Raw genomic sequence first — 24,403 nt, forward strand, 5'->3', positions numbered from 1 at the left:
AGTTCTCAGACTGGCTTCTCACAAGTGGTCAGTTCTCACTGGGGCCTCTTGGACTTCTATTTCAAAAATGGAGAAGACAGATCACAGCCACTGACTGGGGGCTGTGGGAGGTGCCACGTGATGGTGGGGCACCATGCTGGGGAGCTGAATGCTGACCTTCCTGCTGGGTGATTCTCCACCTCTGGGCTACTAGATCTGCTTCCTGGATGTCGTGAGTACATGTCCCACCCAACACCACTTTCCTTTTGAAGAAAGGCTTGTTTTTGCACATACTCCAGAATGGGAGAAATGTGTGACTTATGATGGTATTTTCTGGAATGCTTGATTCTTCAGGAAACTTCCCTAACATGATTTAGAAATTGGCTAGCTCAGGTTGGAGTATTTCCTAAGCCTCTTTTACGTTTGTTTTTCTTTAAGAGTCATTCGTCAGTCTTTAATGGCTCGTCCCTAGGAGTGAAAATGCAAAGTATCCTGTCCCCTTTATCAAGCAAGGGGCAAATAAACTCACTGTCCCCTTGCTTGATAAATTTCAATAATTATCTTTTAGACTGAATGTAAAGCTGGATGTTTCTTAAAAGCATTCTTTATTAGCTTCTTCTTTTAGTGAGCCTGACAAAACTGTCATTATATCAATTCAAAAAAAACATTTCTCCCGTTACCGCCAACACATTTTTGCAAAGGCATCTTCCCTTGTTTCAAGTGGCCAATTCTATGTCACTTGAAGGTCTATATTCCTTATATTCTGAAGATAGTTGTGAGAGCTTGAAATGTTGCATCATTAGGTGCTGTTTCTTTGTTTGTTTTCAGTGTCAGCACTCCATGAGCTTTCTTCATAAAGCAGAGGCAATTGCCGGGCCTATCAATTTCCTTAAAATTATATACGCATCAAGATAGTTGGTGAGATATCTGGATGTCTTTCAACTCTCAAATTATGTCATTCTTGAAACCTATCAGAATTGGAATCCAGATTCCAATTTTTAGAAAAGATACTGGGCTACAAACAGATTGGCTGGAAGCCCTCAAAACAGCCAAGGATGAGACATTTCTGATTTTAATAGTTCTTCTGTTCTTTCTTTCCCCCAAGGCTCCATGTGAACCATTTCATCCATGGCAAGGGAGATCTGCTAAGGGTGACTAAATAGATTCTACCATTGAGGCCAGGAGATACTGGGTCTTAAAAACATAAACAACTCATTTATTCATCTGATGTTATAATCAGAGTTCTAATTATGCTACTGCAGCAGAGGAAACAGATGGTTATAGAATTAGGGGAACACACACACACACACACACACACACACACACACACACCCCAAAATGTGGGTCACTTAACTCTTAAGTTCCTTACCCTCTAGTTAACCTCTTTGAATTGGTTGTTCCCATCAGACAATGGTCTGGCCTAGGAGTATGGGGCTAGTTGCCCCATACCTTGAAGGCTGGCAAACAAATGAGAATAGGTGCTTCCTTTCACCTTGTGGTATAGTTCCTTTTGGGAAAATATTTCCCTGATTTACAAATATTCTTGGCCACTCACCTCAGGGTGTTTTGAAGGAACAAGTTTGAGAGATCACACCTTCCGATGCATTCCTTCTTGACTGACTACACTTACAGTTCTCAGCTGACCTTTTTTATTTTCTTTGGGAGTCCCGATGTCAGGCCACAATTAGCATGTTCAGACAGGTAGAGACTACTCAGTCTGTGTGAGTCATCCCCTACAATTCCATCTAGTATGTTTCGGAAAGAAGCTCCAGTATCCGGACAGACTCACTGTAGTTTTAAGTTCCAACTCATTCAGAGATTCAGCTCCAGATACAAGGAAGATGGGACAAATAGGAGATGGTGTTCAAGAACAGCTGAGGTCATCTGGGTCTGTCCGGAGAAAAAGGATTTTATTAGTTCTGACTTATGGTGACAGTGTGGGAAGAGACACATGCTTTATCACGACACCCTCTTGTGCCATGGCGGACATCCCTAAGCTAGTGTGGTATTATTTTCTGCTCCATTCTTTTTCACATAAGGCTTCAGGTAGTACAATAAAGAGGAGGTCTACAGTAGGACTGGCAGCCAGGAGCTTCTCTACTTAAGTCATCAGGTTCCAAAATTATCTAGAATTGCAAATGTACTCACCTGCCCCTCTGAGATAAAAAAGTTGCCTAATGACTTTAAAGCATAAACCTCAGATGCTGATGTCACTCTGCAGGGATCATTTCCCAATTCATTCACTTATCCAACAAATGTTTACTGAGTGTCTGTTCTGTATCTTATCCTTTGCTGGATAAGAAATATCCAACTGAGAATAGAGAAATATCAGGTGTTTACATTCTGACTAGTGACAACCTGACTTTTTCTGTCTATTTCACTAGATGTGGCCTAATTTCTCTCAGGCTCTGAGGCAAAAAGCACAAATTGTGCTCTGGTGACCCATTGTGATTAGAATTTAGGCAGTGGTGTGAAAGGTGCAGATTGCTGCAAACTTGATGGAGAGGTAGATCCTTAGACACATCCCCTCTGGGACAATCAGGTCTAGCTGTGTTTTCCTGTAAGCCTCTGAGGCCAGCAACTGTTATATTCTTTGTAATGACCAGCAAATGTTCTCTTTTTCTTTGTAATGACCATGTTGGAGCAGGGAGCCTGGCCTCCATTCAGCAGGCTTGAATTGCTTTTTAGTACTGTGTGAAAAACAAAGGTGAATGGTAGTGGGTAATTTTCACTTTTATAATCATGCACAGAAAGATGTGGGTTATGGAAATGGAGGAGAAGGAACCTGGGACAAGATTTTTGCAGGTCCTGAGAAGCTGCCATTCGAGGTGGCTTAGTTGCTTTTATCTCTGAGATAAGTCCTCTTGCAGACACTTGGGAAGGAGATGTGGAGCTGCCCTTAATGGGTGACTAGTATAGAAATTGGAGGGAATTTATCAATGAGTGATAACTCTTTATTCACCTCCTTGCTACAGATAGCCTCAGGCAAGAGTGCTTTTGCTTATTGTTTTCTCTTCTACTTTTTAAGTCTTCGTTTCTGAATCTGTTCTCTTTCTTGGGGTCACCCAAGCTTTGCTGTGAATGACTTAAAGAGCTCCTACGAATACATTAGCACCGGGATGGGAATAGGGTAGTTGCCCAGCAAATACATGTGAAGGCTGATTCTGGATAGATTAATGTGTTTCCCTCCAAGATAGCATATTATGATGGAATATCAGCTTGAAAATCCCCAAAGCATTTCTGATTACCTACTTGTTTTTATTTTTTAATAATTTTTGAGACAGAGTTTCCCTCTTGTTGCCTAGGCTGGAGTGCAATGGTGCAATCTCAGCTCATGGCAACCTCCGCCTCCCAGGTTCAAGCAATTCTCCTGCCTCAGCCTCCCACATAGATGGGATTATAGGCATGTGCTACCACACCCGGCTAATTTTTTTGTATCTAGTAGAGATGTGGGTTTCACCCTGTTGGTCAGGCTGGTCTCAAACTCAGGTGATTCACCTGCCTCGGCCTCCCAAAGTGTTGGGATTACAGGCGTAAGCCACCGCGCCTGGCCTAGCATTTCTGATTATCAAGTGAATTGGCAAAACCTAAGTGAAACAGTCTTCTTACTACAAGAAATCTCAGAACCTTTGATATGTGTTTGTGCCTCTGTGTGTGTGTGTGTGTCTGTGTGTGTTGGGGGAGTTGTGGCAGTGGTGGTACACATTGTTTCCCAAACTTATTTGATCATGGAACCCCTTTGTCTTTTATGAGACCAGTGTTCTACAGAAACCCATTTGAGGACACAAAGCCTTGGTCAAATACAGCAGACACAAAAGCCTCCATTGTTTGCCTACTAAAAGTAGAGCAGGCTGACTTCCCGAATTCAAAGAAAATTAGGTCAGTCTATACAAATGCCCTCAAGATTAAATTTTTCTTCTGTTTCATTTTCTTTAATCTTTTTGTGCCTGCTACAAATGGTTGCAAACAAATGGTGGATAATTTGCGTCAACTTCAAAGACAAATATGCCTTCTTCCAGCGTTATTCTGTCATGATTACGGCTTGCTGTTTTTGTTTCTCTTTACTGGGTACTAGGATCTTGATTTAAATGGTGACATCTTTTCCCAACCAAGTGTTTTTCTGCCACCATACACAGAGAGTTTATAAAGGTAGGGAATATAAGAGAACACACAATTTTGCTGATAAACTGAACACAATGAAGAAGCAGAAGTGAATAATGGAATAAAGGTAACTTAAGCAGAATATTCTTGGAACAAGTCTGGATTCTCCATGTAAGATTTGATCTAGCATCGGCTCCCCGCTCTTTACTAGAAGCTGGTATGCTCTCACCTGGGTGAGTTGGCTTCCGTCAGGCTCCCATATGAAAGCTGTTTCTCTATGTACTGACCATCGTTTGCTTATATCCATCTGCTTATAACCATTCTCACTCTTCTTGTTACATTTAATTTAATATTTAGGTTTTGCATGCTTGCTCTTTTCTTTCCCTCATTCTTTCAGGAGACAACTCACTACATGTAGACATGTGCTAGGTGCAGGAGAGATGCTATATTTGTATTTACCGAAAATTTTCTGTTTGGAATGTTGAAAAACTCTAATTCACTTTAATTATTAAGTCTTTATCAGTGGTAGATCTAAGGATGTGTGTTTCCTCCATCCTTAGATCCTGTAAAAGACCAACCACAGATGAATTAGGAGGATAAATTATGCCACCAAAGCCTTTAAAAAATTTTAAAATTTTCTGTTCTCAGAGTCCTTAAGCTCTTCTCTGCAGATCACTCTGGCTTTTGGCCTCAGCCACACTTGAATTCTGACAGGAGGGATCCCATTCAACTCTTTCTGATGAGAAGAAAACCAGCCGAATTAGGACCAACCTGAAAATATTCATCAAATCCATCCCTGCCAATCAAACTGGGCTAAAATAAAACTGCTATAATTCCTCTTAGGTAATGTCGCTGAATATTCTCCCCCAACATCTGTAATAACTAAAGGAAATTTACTATATAAATTACCATCCCAAATGGTATATAGTTACATGTGGCAGACTACAATAACATGAATGGTCAAGTAGCAAATTAGTTAATCAAAACCCTCCAGCCTTTTGTCCTCATTTCACATTTGTGTATTCTATGGTTATGTTTATTATTTCATATTGCATATATATTTTCTGTTTTTATGCCTATATGAAATGTATCATCAATCAATGTTGTTGCACAAAAAATGCCATAGTTGTTGGATCCTTTACTTCCTGGACACATTCAGGAGCTGTGTGGAGTTGGAGGTCCTAGCGTTAGTCAGAGGGTTGTTTTAGACTTCATGAATGACATCACATTATTATGCCAAATGTCTGACTTTCTTTCAACAAGGTTAGCTTTAAGCAAAACTCCTACATTGAAGGTAATGGACAGTAAACATGACCCATCTCCTGAAGCCTCAGACATCAGGTGCTATTCTTTTTTTTATTGAGACAGAGTTTCACTCTTGTAGCCCAGGCTCGAGTGCAATGCCATGATCTTGGCTCACCGTAACCTCCACCTTCTGGGTTTGAGAAATTCTCCCTCAGCCTCCCAAGTAGCTGGGATTACAGGTGCCCTCCACTATGCCTGGCTAATTTTTGTAGTTTTAGTAGAGATGGGGTTTCACCATGTTGACCAGGCTGGACTAGAACTCCTGACCTCAGGTGATCCACCTGCCTCGGCCTCCCAAAATGCTGGGATTACAGATGTGAGCTACTGAGTCTGGAAGCACGTATTCTTTATAAATGCCTCCCTTCGTCTTGCCTTCACCCATTTTTAGTGCACATTTCAGGCACTAATCTGAAATGTGGAGAGGAATTGGGTTTGGCTTCAGCAATGGTCCTATTATTTGGCCCTGAAAATAGGTTTCTTTTCTCCTTGACACATGTACTTCAGTATAATTGTGAAGACCAGCGAAGAAAAAGGTTTAAAGTGAACACTTTAATGAGAGAAGTGAACAATCTTCAGCTTGATAATCAAAATGAATCTTATAGTCTGTATCTGTTTTTCAAACTGCAGGTTACAATCCATTAGAGGCTTGCAAATTAAACTTAGTGGGTGGCAACTAGTATTTGAGAGAATGTCAAATAGAATAGAGAAGAATATAAGACAAAAATATTGGACATATCAGAGTTCTTGCTTGTAGGTAGTAAGGATAAGTATTTTTACATAAAAAATTGTAAATATAAAAATTTTGGTTTTTTGGCTTTGTGTATAGACACTGATATACATACATAGATACATACCTATGTATGTCTATACATAATGAGTCATAATATGAGATCTGTTTTTTATTGTGTCATTAAAAAAAATTTTTGAACACCAAAGTCATATATGTGAAACATATGGATACTTTTAAAAGTATTTATACTGGTTCTTCTGGTACTTTCTTTAGTAATGATCAGTTAAGCATCTATCCTAGACAATATTCATATTGCAAATTGCTTAGTGTACCCATTCATCAATTTATGGCCTACATGGGGACTTCTTTCCACCCACACTGTAAGATCATGAATTCTACATTCCTAATCCCAACCCCTATCAAATCCATTAGCACACCTTGCCTGTAATGCTGCCATGCTCTCTTTCCCTTGCTCAGACTTGCTCTACAAGATGATGTTGTAAATAAAAATACTTTCCCCTCCATTCATTGGTTAGAAACTTTAAACTCAAAGATAATTTGGAAGCATTTCTGTAAGTGCCTGTGGCTTATCATCTCAGCTGAAAACTCACTGGACTCATGAAAGTCCATCTTATGCTTGACTCTACCTAGAAACGGTCTGATGTCAGATCAGTGAGTTCTGTCTGCTCCCTGGTCATCAATTGCCTTATGGACCTAGTTGGATCAGGGCCTAATTTATCTCTACTAGATTATAAGAGAATTTATATTTGCTAAGGGTAGTCTTTTCCTGGCTGTGTTCACTGAATGCAAATGTGTACATGACCCCTCCTCTCACTGTTAGTTTGATTTGTCTGTTACCCATCGAATATCCTTTATGGGAAAAATAGCATCTTTTCTTTCTGTATGCTCAGCATCTGGTACAATTTCTAGCAAATGAGTGACGTTTGATAAATGTTGGTTGATAGAATGAATGATCATCTACATTTTATGAAACGGATGAAAAAATAGTCTCCATAAGGGTCAAATAGTTCATCATAGGGATAAGATTATTTTACAGCTCTTGCTGATTCTAAAATCAATGATCTTTTTATTTTGCTCCATCCGGACTTCCAGGAAAATCATTTTAAGGAACTTTATTACCAATAAAAGGTCTGACTTGCCGCTATCCTATATGAAAGTGTCATAGTAAGGATCATGATGATGTTGATAAATCTCAACTGTTATAAGGATATTTTCTTGGAGATTTGGCTTTGAAAGGTAGAACTCTCAGGAAAAAGGCAAGAACAAAGGTATCTTCCCATGCGTCTAGTTCCTCTGTAGAGTAGTTTATCCATTTCTAAGAGGGAGTCTCAGAGCTTGCTCTGAGTAGCAGATGATTGGGTTTATTAATTTCACTTTAAGTTACTTGTCTCCATATGCCTAGACAAAGCGTACACTATAGGATAGTGGTTCTCAACTGGGGGGGATTTTTCTTTCAAGGGCACACTTGACGACAACTGAGTGGGGAGTGAGTGCTACTGGCATCTATTGCATCTATTGGGTAGAGGCAAAGGATGCTGCTAAACATCCTACAACTCACAAGACAGCCCCCAGCAGCAAAGAATTATCCAGCCAGAAATGTCCACAGCACCGTCACAGAGAAATCCTGTTATCGAGATTAAGAATGGCGGTCCAGCTGGACCATCTGTGTTGAACTCATGGCTCTACCGCCTTTTATCTGAGTGATGTTGGGCTCATAGTTGCTTGACAATTTGTGCTTTACTTTCCCTATTGATAAAATGAAGACAGTAATAGTATCTTACATCATAGGATTAAATGAATTTATGCAAAGACTGTGCTTAGAACAGTTATTGGCAAATAGATATTCTTGATTAATACGACTTTTTTTTTTGAGATGGAGTCTTGCTCTATTGCCCAGGCTAGAGTACAGTGGTGCAATCTTGGATCACTGCAATCTCTGCCTCCCAGGTTCAAGCTATTCTCCTGCCTCAGCCTCCCTAATAGCTGGGATTACAGGTGCCCATTACCATACCTAGCTAATATTTGTATTTTTAGTAGAGATGGGGTTTCACCATATTGGCCAGGCCGGTCTCGAACTCCTGACCTCGTGGTCTGCCTGCCTCAGCCTCCCAAAGTGCTGGGATTGCAGGCATGAGCCACCACACCTGGCTGATAAATATGACTATTAAATAAACTTGTTAATTAAATAAGGAACGATGCTTTGGTGAAACTACATCTTCCTGGTTCTTCCATCATTCTATATTATTCTGTTGAAAAGTTAACAGTTGAGAGAAATTATTTTCTTTTGTACATTTTAGCTGGCTTGAAATAGATATTGGTGTGCTTTTCTAGGGCAGGCTGCTTTGGTGTGAATATCTCAGAGTATCAGATGGGTTCACTAAGGGGTTGATTAGCCTGCTAAGTATTGTGTTAGTTGTGTGAAGTTATCACCTTCAGGTGGGTATGCCTTCTTTCTCTATTGCAGGTGAAGATCCTCATGTATGAAAATGAAGTCCCAGGCAACCATGATTTGCTGCTTAACGTTCTTTCTGTCCACAGAATGTTTCCACTATAGATCCAAGATTCACATAAAAGTAAGTTTGATCTATTCCTATATAATCCCAAGAGGAATCTCTCAGTTGTCCTCGATGGCAAGACTTCTGATAAATAACATGTCATTTTACATACATTTTCAAAGGGTTACAACTTTACTCTTGCTGATAGTAACTTTCAAAGGAAAGGGAACAAAGAAAAGTTGAGAGGTGGCAGGGACTTGAGTGGAGAGCGACAGTACAGTAGAATAATCACTTTGCAAGCCTCAGAGAATGTAGAAAGACTGCTGCTGAGAGAAGAAAGTACTCTCCTGGCAGTTGAGCAATAAAGAGTCAGATTTTAACTTTGCTTCCTACTGGTTACACAAGTTGTTTCACTTTTCTGAGTCCCAATTTCCTTATCTATAAGATGAAGTTTTTAAAAGATATCATGTATAATTCTTTATAGATACAACAGATTTGTGATTCTATTAGTGCACCCTAGTGATTATTCCTAGTATCTGCTCATTTCTGTCTTCTAAGGACCTACAGTATCTGTGGACCACATTAACTTCATTTCATCCTTATGGTTAATACAGGCAGAGAACAGATTAGTCGTATAATTCTCATAACTGCATTCTCCCTGGATGCTTAAACTTTTCAGAAGATGTAGCATTTCTACCGACTTCACCTAGAGAGGCCAGGTGACTACCGCCAAGGTTCTATCCCTCGTCGGAGAGCAGTGCATTCTCCCTGTGCTCTCATCCATGTTTCCTTCAGCAAGTGCCCACAATACCAGCACATGGATGTGCTGCAGTTTTCTTTCTAGTCCTGAACACATTTTCTTCCCATATTCATAAGGCGCCTCTAAGCTGAGATGAGGGAGCAGAGTCCCACAGTAAAGAGGACCTTTGGGAATTTGTATTTTTCAGGCTGGAGATAAACTTCAAAGCCCTGAAGGGAAACCCAAGTCTGGAAGAATCCAAGGTATGTAGCTATAGAACAGTCTTCATCCATTTGAAGACAGGGAAGAATAAAGGAAGGGCATTGATGCTGCAAGCTTGTCCCCAGACCACAGGCTTTCCAACTGAATAGCAATTTCCAGTAAGTTCTTTATGTTTACCAGTAATGATAGATTTTGTTACATTTATACCATTATCAGTGGCATAGTCAATGAAGTGAGTTAGCAAATATTCACATGTGCTCTAGAATAGTAGACAAAGAGCACATTTTCAAATCCCAAAGAGAAATCCATTCAAAGTTGTAAGTTAACAGGAAGCAGAAAAGGAAAGAGGACAAGATTATTCCTTTCTTCATTCAAAGTTATTTTCAGGGTGCTTAAATGTATGCAACACTCTGATGCTGAGAAGTCCATTAAAACACTGTAAGATGGACATCATGGAGATGAGACTGGCCACTCTCAAGAAGTGAGAAGTAAACTAAGAGGGTAATCACCAGTAGTACTTCAGTGAAATCATGTGGTTCTCAATCACATAGTAGGGAATAATTGGATTCCGCAAAATCATGGCCAGGTATAAATACATCCTTATATAGACGTGGAAGTGAGAAAGGAAAGCAGAGAGAAAGGTAGCTAATATTTACTGGGCATTTAAGACAACATGGATCTAAGTCTTATTCCATATTTGTAGAACTATACGAAAGAAGAAACTGAGAACCACTCTGGTTAATGAACTTGCAAAAATTGATGTACATGGTAGATGTCAAGGAAAGATGCAAACCTTGTTTCTTTTCCCAGTGAATAGAGTCATCACAGAGCTGTCCAAGCCACAAAAGTTGACTCTCAAGCAACTGGTCACCTCATTTTATTGATTTGAACACCCTGATAGCTCTCAGCATTATTTACTTTCCATTCCCCAGCTGCTATCTTAAGGCAGTTCTCCTGAGAATGTTTCAATAGCCTCATTCTTCCTATCTAAAGTGAGTTCACTCTGACCCATGGGTCATATTTGGCCTGCCATTAGTTTTGGTAAATAAGGTTTTATTGGAACACAGCCATGCCCATTCATTTACATATTGTCTTTGGTTGCTGTCACACTACAAAGGCAGGGTTGAGTAGTTGTGACAAAGACCCATATGGCTTGCAAAGCTGAAAATATTTACTCGCTGGCGAGAGTTGCCATATTTAGCAAATAAAAGTATAGAATGCCTGATAAAGTTTGAATTTCAGATAAACAATGAATAATATTGTGTGGGTTATACAGACACTAGAAACTTATTTGTTGTTTATCCGAGCATGTACAGTCAATCATTATTTGTGGATTCTAAATTCACAAATTTGCCTACTTGCTGAAATTTATTCGTAATCCCTAAATCAGTACTCACAATACTTTTGTGGTCACTCACAGACATGCAGAAAGCAGCAAAAAATTGAGTTGTCCAATGCATATGTTTTCAGCAGGGGCTGGACCAGGTGATGTTTTATCTTCTTGTTCTAGCTCTCCTACTACAAACAACTGTTCTTTTTTAGTCTACATAGCACCACACTTTTTTGCATTGTTGTGCTTTTTGTTGGTGATTTTGCTGTTTAAAATAGCCCCCAAATGTAGTGCTGAAGTGCTGCCTAGTGTTCCTAAGCCAGAGAAGGCTGGAATGTGCTTTATGGAGGAAATGCATATGTTAGATAGGCTTCATTCGGTTATGAGTTCTAGTGCTATTGGCCATGAGTTCAATGTTAATGAATCAGCAATATATATCAAATAAGGTGTCTTTATATAGAAACACAGAAAAAAACAAGGTCATATATTGATTAGTTGATGAAAATGTAAGCAGAAGCTTGCAGGACCCTAACCTTATATTACCCTAGGAGCAATTGTTCAGAACACTTAGTGTTCATGGCGACTTTATAGAACATAAATAACTCCTGTGGATAATTGACATTTAACTGGGCTTCCCATATTTTATCTGGCAACTCCTTTTATGTGTTCCTTTACATAAAAGTTTACGGACTCCTGCTCTCTGCTGAAAGATATTGATGAAAGATAATCATCAATTATCTTTCAAAAACAATTCCAATCATGTTTTCTGGTAACTCCCACATTAGCACAGCATCCAAGACCCTGCATGAGTTAACCCCTGCTTTCCTTCCCACCCTTATCTCTTGCCACACCCCCTTCAGGTGGTCTGTACTGGCCTTTCTGAATGATGTGAAATTCCCTTTTCCATGTGCTGTTCACTCTGCTTGGACACCTGCTTCACAATCTACCTGGCAGCTCTTACTCATTGCTGTGGACCTAGTTCAATGTCACTTCCTCCAGGAAGCAATCCAAAAATCCCCAAAATGAATTTGATGCAAGTTTCAGAGTGTGGAAGTCCTAATTGGGCTCCTCTCTCGCTCTTTTTTTTCTTTTTAGATGAATGCCATGGACCTTGCATCTCTTCCTCCAACTGCAGCCAGCCCTGTGCTAAGAACTTTCACGGAGAAATAGGATTTACATGTAATCAAAAAGAGTGGCAAAAATCAACTGAAACATGTACAAGCCTTTCTGTGGAAAAACTCTTTCAGGTGATGCATTCACAAATTATTGATAACAGAAGCCAATCCCCCAGGAGACAGTAGAGGCATATTTAATGTGATTTGTTCAGCATCTCAAAAGTCTTAGATCTGCATTTAGAAAAAAGTACAGAGTGGGTTAAAATTGTTTCTTGTCTTTCTTTCTTTATGCAAACTCTCAGGTATTCACCCTCCTCTCCACATGCTTTCTATTTCTCCCGCTAAGAAACTTTTCTAAAAAAAAGTATGAAACTCACACTATGGTGTATATATTTGCTTAGAAGTTACGTTTTAGCTTTGAAAGTGGGTTTGTATGCGTCTTGTGATAATCAGTTAATCAACTAAATGTATCTAGAATCAAATTTATTTTGATACCTCTTTTTTTTTTTTTTTTTGAGATGGGGTCTTGCTCTATTGCCAGGGTGGAGTGCAGTGGCATGATCGGTTCACTGCAACCTCTGTCTCCCAGGTTCAAGCAATTCTCCTGCCTCAGCCTCCCTAGTAGCTGGGACTACAGGCATGTACCACCATGCCCAGCTAATTTTTGTATTTTTAGTAGAGATGGGGTTTCACCATGTTGGCCAGGATAGTCTTGATCTCTTGGCCTATGATCCTCCCACCTTGGCCTCCTAAAGCGCTGGGGTTACAGGCGTGAGCCACTGTGCCTGGCCTTGATATCTGTTTTTAATACTTTCAATCTCTTGACCAAAAGAAAGGAGAGATGTGTGCTTGATCTAGAGGGAACAGAAATTAAATGCGTACAACACATCCAGTTAAAGTTAAAATCTCTTTTATGTCCTTCCAGGTAGCAACCATTTCCTTCTACCTCCCCTGTAACCCCATGGAAGCACATGGATCTCTGCATCTCCTAACATTTTAACAGTGGTTTTACAAAGGGATTGCAGCTGGCTTCTCTGTCATTTAGCATAAGTAATTACATAGAATTCCTTGCAACTATCGTCACACTCAAAAGTGAATGAAAGAAAATAAATCATTGTTTTGCTTTATTCTAAGTCACATTCTGAATGATTCTAGGTAAAAGAATCAGAAAATGAGCAAATCACCTCTTCTAACGAGTAAACTCTAAACTCTGAAATTGTAATTCCTTAGCATTCTGTGTTTGACCTGCCAACCTCCAGAATCCACTCCCCAATGAAATTCCATGTGGCTCTTCTTTCCCTTCTCTGTAGAAAATTATCTTGTTAGAATACTTGAGTTGAAATCACTGTCCTGAAAGCAAATTGCAATAGAAAAGGTCATATCCTGGTCCCTGGTAATTTGGATGAAATCCCCTGCCTCTTTCTGACCCCGCTGTATCATCTCCATCCCCTCTGCATCAAAACCACTTTTTAGGACTCTTTGCTTCTCCATCTGTCTTCCCCATGTGGACTGTTTGTGCTTTAGCTCCTTTAGTCTGATACATGGTAGGCACTTACTCATTTTTTAATGAAACTACGTTTATTTTAAACAGGACTCAAGTGTGGAATCTCGCCTTTCAGTAGCAGCACCGTCTATACCTCTGCACGTTCTAGACTTTCGAGCTCCCGAGATCATTGAGAGCGTAGCTCAAGGAATCCGCAAGAACTGTCCCCTTGATTATGCCTGCATCATTGATGTTGTGAAATCATCAGAAACAACATCTGGAAATATTGCATTTATAGTGGAGTTATTAAAAAATATTTCTACAGACTTGTCAGATAATGTTACTCAAGAGAAAATGAAGGTATTCCTTGTTAATCATTAAAAATGGATGTTTTTCTTAAAATTTGCATTTGAATGGTTTCAAATGTACTTTCCAGGGTAAAAATGACAACGACAGCAACCATCACAACAACAGCAGGGATTTCACTTCTGTTTTGGGTATTGATTCATTCTAGTTTATGGAAGTTTTCAAGAAGTTAAAACATGTGTAATACCTATCTTTGTATACATTTCATATTTTCAAGAGAAACATCAGAACGTAGTGAAGGTTGTGAGCAAGATGGAGTCTAAATTAGTGTTTCTAAAATTATGTTCTGTAGATCAGGGGTGCCCAACACTTGGGCAGTGGATTGATACCGGGCTGTGGCCTCTTAGGATCTTGGCTGCGCAAGAGGAGGTGAATGCAGGGTGAGTGAACATTACTGCCTGAGCTCCGCCTCCTGTTGGATCAGCTGTGGCATTAGAGTCTCACCTAAGCGCGGACCCTATTGTGAGCTGTGTATGAGGGTGGTGCTCCTTAGGAGAATCGAATGCCTGATGATCTAAGGTGGAACAGTTTCATCCTGAAACCATCCCCACCTCCACCACCCTGGGTCCATGGAAAAATTGTCTTTCACAAAACTAGTCCCTAGTGCCAAAACGGCTGGGTACTACTGCTATAGAACATAACCATTCTGAGAAATGTTAATGGAGACTCCATTTTTAAAAGGGAGATCCTTAGCACATCAGTTGTAGGAAGTTCTGAGTTCAACAAAGTTAAGCGAGTTTCCATATGGCAGGACTTTTCAGAGCCTTTAATGTCCTAATGAACTTTGGAATTCTTTGTAAGGCAGGGGAGATAGGGACATGGCATGCAGTCTTCCTCAAGCTTAGATTATCATTCAACCTGCCTCCAGTCTCTTCCACTAAATAGTCATTAAAATCTCATGGGAAACTTGGGTTCTACACACTGCAGTTTGGAAATGCTACCCTGGCTGCAACAGTAAAGCAGGTACACCTTAGCTATGATTTTGTTTCTGCTTTATTGTACTTTTCTTCCCTCTGTGTGGGCTTACTAATGTGGGATTCTAATACACGGGGAATTTGAAGAGAAATATGGCAAATAAGAGTATGTAACTTGATCTGTAGAAATTTCAGGTTTTAGAAATCAACTTTGTGCAACAGTTTGTAAGTCCTGAGTATAATGTTCACCTTTCTCCATTACAGAGCTATAGTCAAGTGGCCAACCACATCCTCGACACAGCAGCCATTTCAAATTGGGCTTTCATTCCCAACAAAAATGCCAGCTCGGATTTGTTGCAGTCAGTGAATTTGTTTGCCAGGCAACTCCACATCCACGACAAATCTGAGAACATTGTGAATGAACTCTTCATTCAGACAAAAGGGTTTCACCTCAACCATAATACCTCAGAGAAAAGCTTCAATTTCTCCATAAGCATGAACAGTACCACAGACGATATCTTAGGGACGGTACAGATTCCCCAGCAAGAGCTAAGGAAGCTGTGGCCAAATGCATCCCAAGCCATTAGCATAGCTTTCCCAACCTTGGGGTCTATCCTGAGAGAAGCCCACTCGCAAAATGTGAGTCTTCCCAGACGGGTAAATGGTCTGGTCCTATCAGTGGTTTTGCCAGAAAGGTTGCAAGAAATCGTACTCACCTTTGAAAAGATCAATAAAAGCCACCATGCCAGAGCCCAGTGTGTTGGCTGGCACTCCAAGAAAAGGAGATGGGATGAGAATGCCTGCAGAATGACACAGGATATCAGAAACAAAGTGAAATGCCGCTGTAACTACAACAGTGCGGTGATGTCTTTTTCCATTCTAATGTCCCCCACGTCGAAGACGGACAAAGTTCTGGACTACATCACCTGCATCGGGCTCAGCATCTCAATCCTAAGCTTGGTTCTTTGCCTGATCATTGAAGCCACTGTGTGGTCCCGGGTCGTTGTGACGGACATATCATACATGCGTCACGTGTGCATCGTGAATATAGCAGTGTCACTTCTGACTGCCAATGTGTGTTTTATCATAGGCTCTCACTTTAACAATGGGGTCCAGGATTACAACGTGTGTGTTGCAGTGACGTTTTTCAGCCACTTTTTCTACCTCTCTCTGTTTTTCTGGATGCTCTTCAAAGCACTGCTCATCATTTATGGAATATTGGTCATTTTCCGTAGGATGCTGAAGTCCCGAATGATGGTCATTGGCTTCGCCATTGGCTATGGGTGCCCGTTGATCATTGCTGTCACCACAGTTGCTATCACAGAGCCAAAGAAAGGCTACATGAGACTCGAGGCCTGTTGGCTTAACTGGGTCAGTACCAAAGCCCTTTTGGCATTTGCCATCCCGGCGTTGGTCATCGTGGCTGTGAATCTCATCGTGGTTTTGGTTGTTGCTGTCAACACTCAGAGGCCCTCTATTGGCAGTTCCAAGTCTCAGGATGTGGCCATAATTATGAGGATCACCAAAAATGTTGCCATTCTCACCCCACTGCTGGGACTGACATGGGGCTTTGGAATAGCCACTCTTATAGAAGATACTCCCTTGATGTTCCATATCATTTTTGCCTCACTCAATGCTTTCCAGGTAAGTTCCAAGAGGGAGACTTTTCTGTGTTACTGTAGCTAGACCACACACACACACAAATGGCTATGATTTGAAACCATAGAACACGCAGTGTTCTTTCCACTTCCTCTTAAATCTGAGGGGTATTTGGCTATGGCATCTCTGACCGTATTGATTATCAAGTTGAATTGAGCTGACCAGGCAGGTTGGGCGGAAATCTCCTTCCTTCTTTCCTCACCGATTCACCTGTACCCCTACTAAAGTTTCTATGTTAGAAGGAGCTAGCCTTCATTTATAGAACTATGTGAGGCAACATGTTAATGCCTCAAAACAAGCACATTTTTAAATCCTTTCTCCAGTGGTTTGGGAACTCAGTGAAATAAGGCAACAATTAAACAACCAAGTATTCCCATTAGCATGTCATTATTCTGTTTAAAGGCATGATACAAAATAGAAAGCAGACTTTAAAGAAATGCCAATTGTAATCAATTATATATCTTACTCATAATTTTTTAATAACTATAAAGCACATTTTTTCCTACTCTTTCTGTTGCATTGCTTAAAGTGAAATCTTTCACATGAGGGATTTTTTTTTTAAATCAAATACTTTGCGACTTTTGATAAATTTCCCAACTCTGAAGTTACCCTGGTGAGTAATTATCTTGTCCTTTCTTACTTTGCAGCTTAATTAAACCCCAGGACATTTTACTCTGTATTTCTTTGTCAGTTCATTTGTGTTTCTCTCTTCTTGATAGAAAGAAAAATACCCAAATGCTTTTAGTTGTATACATTTCTCTTTTCTCAGCAGGCTCTCCCTGTGACTTAACATCTAAAATTTTAATATGATGGCTGTTTCTTCACCATGAATTATCCTTAGATTGAGAGTGGAAAGACCCTAGCCTTACAAATCTCTGTAGCATTCTCTTTCTTTCGTGAAAAAAAATGTTTTCCCCACCAGCTTAGAGGCCTTGGCTGTCTATTTACTGACTTTTAACTCCAACTCAAAGTAGACTAGAATATAAATTTTGTTTTCTTAAGACACCCTCCATGATTGTCATTTTGGATTACAAGTTTCTGTCACATGTGACTGTCATCATGAGTAGAAACAGCTACCTCAATATTTGGGAAGAAAGTAAAGTAACTGCATAAGGCTGAAAACGATCCTATGTCTACAGCCATTCAATAACTATCAGTAACCCTCCTGCATTCCTGTGCAGGTGATGATCCTCTTCCAAGGGTGGGGGAGACTCAAAGGAACACCAATCAGTGCATTTTTATCTGCATTAGTGGAAGCTGAAGTTTCTAATGTCCAATAACTGCCCTAGGAGGAATCTAGAAGAGTGGTATGAAAATAAGAGCTGAGATGTTGTTTGAAAAACCATCCCTCATGAGTCTGTTGAATTTTGCCACAGGGTTTTTTCATCCTGCTGTTTGGAACCATTATGGATCACAAGGTAATTTGAATTTGCTTCCTCCTTATAAATGATTTTCATGTGGCTGGGGGAAGCAGGAGGATGAAGCAGTTTTGATTGGAGAGCACAGTCCAGGGAAGTTGAGTTTGTGAGGATGGTTCAGGGAATCAGCTGTGAAAAGGGGGAGAAAAACCAGTATTTTGTCATTTCTCACTCTTTATCAAGTCAACAGTAGGCTGTGTGTGAGTACTGCTGGCGAAAGAATAGAAATCATAATCACAATTTTAGTCTTAATACCAAATCTAATTATAACTACACCCTAGCTTTATCCAAGTCTTGTTACTTGCCAGCCACTATGCTGAGTCCTCTGATACTCTTCTGCCAGGGTTACTGGTCTTCAACTTTCAGGACAGGCATCAGCCCTGGTAATTTTGTTGTTTCTTCTGACATCTACTTCTCACTGTCATTGCTTCTTTAGATAAGAGATGCTTTGAGGGTGAGGATGTCATCACTACAAGGGAAATCAAGGGCAGCTGAGGTAAGCCTCCCCTTTTTGTTTCAGCACTGGCGGGTCTGTGTCCTCATCGGTTATGCAGAGACAAGTACCGTATGTAGCTCAGTACTCAGGATTTGTGAGCTAAGAGGATCAATAGGGTATACTTCATTCATTCATTTCTTCATTAGATAAATTTGAAGTATTCTGCTTAAGCAGAAGGTCAGCAGAATGTACACTTCGAGAGAATTTTTCATATTGAATGTATTTCAGCTTGACATTAAACCCATCAAGATGGGACCACATGAACTCAGGGTCATAAATTTGTAAAATGTGAGAGCTGTGAAATGAGAGATGAGTTAGAAATGAGATTCTAGTCCAACCCATTCATTTTACAGGTACGGAAATCAAAGGCCAGAATACTTATGGGATAAGCACAAGGCCACCCAGCTAATCAGCAGCAGAATCACAATAGGGACCAATTGGTTTTAAAATGTCTTTCCATTCCCCTTATTTGGGACTCTTTTGAGTACACCATACTCCCTTGGATTGAAGAATCAATGTATTTAGAGATCTTGAAGACACTGGACATCAGTCTCTTAAGACACCAACTAAAATTGCTGATACTGCTTTATTAATTAAAAGTTATTTGTTCAACCTATAGATTCACATTAGAAGCCCCTTCCTTAAAAACAAAAACTTTTTGGATACATTGAATAACTACCATTTACAGTTAGATAGTATTGAGTGTGACTTTTCATATCATAGTTTATCTATTCTAAGATAGGCATTTTCTTCATCTTTTAACTTATGTTTAACTTGTATCTTATATTCAATGGCATGTCATAGTTTAATTGAAAAGTTTATTTTTATTTTTTAGCGGACATAAAAATAATGATGTGGCATACACTTAGATTCAGTGAAATACGATAATTAATTCTATGTAGCTATGTCAATTTGGGTATTCCTTGTCATGTCTTCATTTTCACATGTTTATCTCTAGAGAGGCACATACATAAATATATGTACTGTTTGTCAATATCATTACTCATTATCGCTGTTTTCTTTCCCCCACTTAGAATGCATCCCTAAGCCCAACCAATGGATCTAAATTCATGAATCTTCAAGGATGAAATGTGAGTATTCGAAATACAAAGAGAAAGTTCACTTGCAAGTTGTATCAGTTCACCAATGCCCCTTGTGACCACACTACTGCCTGCTATGTGATGCTGGAATGAGGTGGGAGAGGAACAGGGGCACGTATTTTTCAGAGACTAGAAACATCTTTATTGTCTAGCATGTAAATAAAAATATGTACATCTTTAAAACCTATGTCATCTCAGCTTACATGACCAAACCCTGAGCATACTTGAGATTTTCTGCCTCAATGAGAGGATGCTGTCATTACACCTGCTGTCTACAGCGCTCACATACCTTAATTCCGTCTTGTCAGTGAGTAGTAACACTCATAATAGCCCCATTGTTGAAAAAGAACACCTGATTGATTGGGATCACAAAGCAACAAGTCTGTCTTTTCTAATGAAGTGGAACCCAGAATCATTCCTAAGACGGTGTGGGTGGGAGCTCCAAATTAGCTACCTACTCATAGCCAACTCCAGAGACGTATTTCTACACAGGTGAAACCAGGGGAAAACACACATTAGGCAGCCAGGAAGCAGGAGAACAAGTCACGGAATGGCAGCCAAAAGCCTGAGAGGTGCCGAGGGAATGTGGGCAGGGATGGTCAACATCGGGAATGCTTTTGCTTGGAGAGTTTCATGGCCTTTCTGCATTGTTACAGACGAGTGTTAGACTTTCAGACAAAGTACCATTTGGCAGCAGCCACAACCTTTTCATATTTCTTTCCCTTTCTGAGTTATGGTCCATATATTGAGCAATGGGCCAAAACAAGGGGTTGAATCTCATGGAACCAGAGACACCCTGAGTTGGGAAAACCTTTAAGGGACATCTGTGTTACAGATCCTACAAATTGGATGCTGTGCTGGTATGGGACATACCATCCCAGGGAGAGGGAGAGAGAGGAGGGCTCGGTTGTGTACATGGAGTGGTATGTGTGGGTGCTGGGAAAACACAGGCCTGTTATTTTTAACAATTGCCCTCATATTTGGAATGTTATAGGAGAACTTTAAAAGGTGTGTACCCTTCTACTCTGCCCATTTCCTAGTCTGTAAGCTTCCTCTGGGGTGAAACATCACTATAACATTTCTTCATTTGCCACTAATAGAGAGGCAGCAATTCAGATAATCTATTAAAAACACAGCTGGCCTTTCAATTAAGGTCTTAATTAGACAACCACTTGCTTTAAGTTTATCAGACTGTCTCAGGTGGAGGAGGCCCTGCCTTTGGGGAATACTGTGTCCAGCCTTTCAAGAGAAGCAGTGTGTAGTGAGGGCCTTATCTCCAGGTAGCTGGCATCCTCAGTTGGCTGTAGTCTAAGCTGGAGAAACATAGTAGAAGGCGAGATCAGGAGCTACACTACTTACTAGGGTTGGAGATGTACAAAGTCATCTGCCAGTATTAGAAGGAGTCCAGGAAGGAGGTGGAATGCACTTAACAATACTCGTCACATAATTCTCTATCAACTTGCTCTATTTTTAAAGCTGTAGGAGGTAGGCGAGGAACTGAGGATTGCATTCTTTTAGCATATCCCTTGCAGGTGGCTCTGTGCCTATTTAATTTTCTCAGTTTGGGGCCTAAGCTTTTCACATCTGGGCATACATGGCATCAGAAGGGCTCTGTAATCACAGCTGGCCTCATGGTAGACCATGTTGGGTACTCAACAAAGATTACGGTACAGGGCTAAGACATTCACATTACATGATCCTCCAAAGTCCAGGGTGGAGGGTGGCAGCACCAGGGGAGTTTCTCAGCAGAGAGAGGGGCCCCACACACAGGGTTCGGGGCAAAACGCTAGGTACACACGAGGTGTTTGGTAAGCACCAGGAGTGGTGGTGGTCCAGGGCAGGGTGGAGGAAGGCAGTGTTCCAGACTTTCACCAAGAATACAGAATCGAAGGCTGACCTGGTCTCAGGAGGTAGACAGAATTCCGAGAAACGGGTTGAGAGGTCAGAACTGCACTTGCAAGGAGAATTAAGTCTCCTCATATTCCAATGACCGCAGGTCAAAATTGTTCTTAGAAACAGGGTGGAGACAGGTCTGTCAGATGGTCCCAGGGTCAGGGAAAGAGGACTGCAGAGGTGGAGAAACAGGGAAGTTTGCTTTGGGTATAGATTCTCAGTGGGGACGCCCCTCCGGCCCCTCCCCGCCCCGGGAGGCAGGAGAGAGAGGGCTGCGGCATTCTGCCGGTGGCCACAGCTCCACGGCGCCCTCTTCTGGACTTCAGTAGGACAAGCAGGCTGTTAGATTCCAGGGGCACCAGGAAAGCTTTGGGTTCCTTGGTCTACCACTAAAAGGATACAGAGTTTTTCACTCCACAATAACAAAAGAGACAGATTGAGCAACTACCTGGAGGGAAGCAGCAGGTTTACAATGTAAATTCACAGAAGCAGAGCCATTCTAGAATCTAAGTTCAGACAGCAGAGGAGAGAAGGCACTGAGCACTGAGTTTAGGTTGGAAGGACCAGCTTAGGGAAGGTATCTGCACCAAAAATTGCAGCTGGGAGAATCGTCTTTTTACTGTGTGACCTTCAGGAAATTACTCAACAACTCTATTTTTCATTTCCTCTTCTGTAAAGCAGAGTTAGTGATAGTACATGCCTCCCAAAATAGTCTCAGGCTTAAATGAGCTAACACATTAAAAACCCAATGTAAGCTATTATTCTTGCTATTAATTGTGTTTCAACCACATTTCCCAGGCTGCCCCATTTCTCATGGACGTCCTGGGACCGAGAGGGGAGATCCAGGAGAAAGGGGATACAAAAAGCAGGCTGGAGTGAGGAGGAATGGTCATGCTTCCTTGGAAGACTTTCTCTTCTTGTCAGGAGTGACTCCCAAGCTCTCAGTCGGCCAGAAGAAAAATTGAGGATTTCATTTGCTTACTGGGCTTTAAGAAGGGTGATTCATGAACCCTTTGATCTACCCGTGCCCTGCAAGATGCTGGCTTCTTGGTCAATCTTGGCTAGATTAAAAGCCAACCTGCAAGCCATTTTACAGTCTCCGTGGCCAGCTGGGGGCTGTGGCCCTGCTGGGCTGGGTCTGCTTTCACTCCTGAGGCCTGCTCTGTGGCTCCGTGTCTCAGTCCTCAGTCCTCCATCACTCTGTGTGGATCCTGGGTGCTTTGGACAATGAGGGTTAGATCCAATTTCAGGGGTAGGGTTGGGGGTGGGAGTGGGAGTACGGGGTGGCAGGAGGAACATTGAGTCTACTTTGGAGACAATTAAGTCATGGTATGTTTCCTGAATGGGGAACAGAAGAAAGTAAGAGAACTGTTTAATATGCTGATTCTTTTAGTCTATTCTACACCTTGAGTAAACTAATTTAGCTTCTAGGATCCAAATTTCTTTATTTGCGAAACAGGAAAAAAAAATTCTTGTAGGTATTACTATTTGTGTGTTTGTGTCTACGTGCAGGGGTGTGTGCGTGTGTGTGTGTGTGTGTGTGTGTCTTTCAAAAATGCTATAGAAGATTCTGGTTATTTTAGATATAAAAATGAATATATGGACCTCTCCCAACTTGCTCATGTGTAAGTTCATTTAAGATGGACTTCTCCATTGGCTGCTATCAATCCACCTCAGTGCATTGCCCATTCCTACAGGAGGCCTGAGGTTGCAATCCTGCCATGCGTTCACAGGGTGGGAACCTGGAAATTCTTAGCAAAGAGCACTAGTGTCTTTCAGAGACTCTCAATGAAATTTCTATCACCTGTTTTGTTGTATAGCGAGGCATTCAGAAAGACTGAAGAAGGGCATGTGCATGGTAGAGCACTTTGTTCAAACTGGGGAAGTCCTAAAGCCAATTAGTGGTCATGATGTTTCACAAAACAAACAACAGAACAACTGAATGAATATCTCTTTGCAGAGCTCCTGTCAAAACCTTTAGTATTGGTTTAGAAGCAAGATAAGATTTGGTTTCAAACCAAACAGTAATTATTTAAAGGGTGAAAATTCTCAATTGCAAATTTTTCTCCTCTCATAAAATGTTCATTGGAAAGATGTGAATTTAACTTTTAGATGTGTAAAAGTTCCTGAGCATTAATTTATTGATCCACATTTCCTTCCTGACTCTTGCCACTATATAAACAACTTTTATTTCTCTCAATCCAGAAATTCCTGAGCATTCCGTAATTCTAAGCCAAATAATTCACTTTGGTTTAGTAGAGTTACTTGGTACTGTAACAAGGCCAAATTTATAATTTGCATATGCTAATACCATTTGGTCTTCCTTCTTTTCCATATTTGTAGCTTTCAAAGCTTTCCATCTTTGTAGCACATACGAAGAGAAATACAGTCCTAGGTGCAGTCAGTTCTGTGATAAGGCCACATAAGCATTTCCAAAAATCCCCTTGTTGGAAAAGTGGCGAGAAAAACCACAGAGCTTATGGGAAAAATGCATTAGAGATAGATCATGCTAAAACTTTGTCAGAGACACGTTAAAAAAATAACCAAATAAAAATTAGAGCACAGTTTAACTCATGCTAAAACGTCAAGTAATACATAAATACGATGATATATATGTGTGTGCATATATATATAGTTTCCATTGAAAAAGACCTGAGGTTTGCTTTAGGAAGTGGCTGTCAAATAGGTTGAAGCTTGTTAGTTATTGTGGAAGAAGGTTGTCTGACATTGATAGAAAATTGTAACATCAGAAGTAATTTGGTGTAGTTTGTAACACATGCAGTGAATTGGGAGAGCTGGTAGATGTTTAAAGTGTGGGTGTGTGTGTGTGTGTGTGTGTGTGTGTGTGCCTGCATGTTTTGTATACTCCTGTGTTGCTTGGTTCACGTACATACAGTTTTCTGGGTTCACCTAGTGTTTCTTGAAGATGGTATCACATATTAGCAAATATGAAATTTGTGTTATGTTTAAATTATTCTCTAACACATCCATCCAGTTAGAACAAATTCTTGTTTTCAAACAAGCATTATAGCAGAAC

At 40.6% G+C, this 24,403-nt stretch overlaps 1 protein-coding gene across 1 annotated transcript; it reads left to right on the plus strand.

Moving 5' to 3' along the window:
* Positions 1–22,796, plus strand: LOC100386983 (adhesion G protein-coupled receptor F4). The gene is made up of 10 exons (XM_008994549.4): positions 1–211; positions 8,601–8,709; positions 9,579–9,633; positions 12,018–12,169; positions 13,629–13,880; positions 15,065–16,444; positions 17,836–17,877; positions 18,314–18,373; positions 19,408–19,464; positions 22,165–22,796. The coding sequence occupies exons 2-9, from the start codon at positions 8,617–8,619 to the stop codon at positions 19,459–19,461; spliced, it is 2,088 nt and encodes a 695-aa protein (XP_008992797.1). The 5' UTR covers positions 1–211; positions 8,601–8,616; the 3' UTR covers positions 19,462–19,464; positions 22,165–22,796.
* Positions 22,797–24,403: the final 1,607 nt, after the last annotated feature.

The sequence above is a fragment of the Callithrix jacchus genome, chromosome 4, assembly GCF_049354715.1.
Source record: "Callithrix jacchus isolate 240 chromosome 4, calJac240_pri, whole genome shotgun sequence".
Taxonomy (NCBI): Eukaryota; Metazoa; Chordata; class Mammalia; order Primates; family Cebidae; genus Callithrix; species Callithrix jacchus.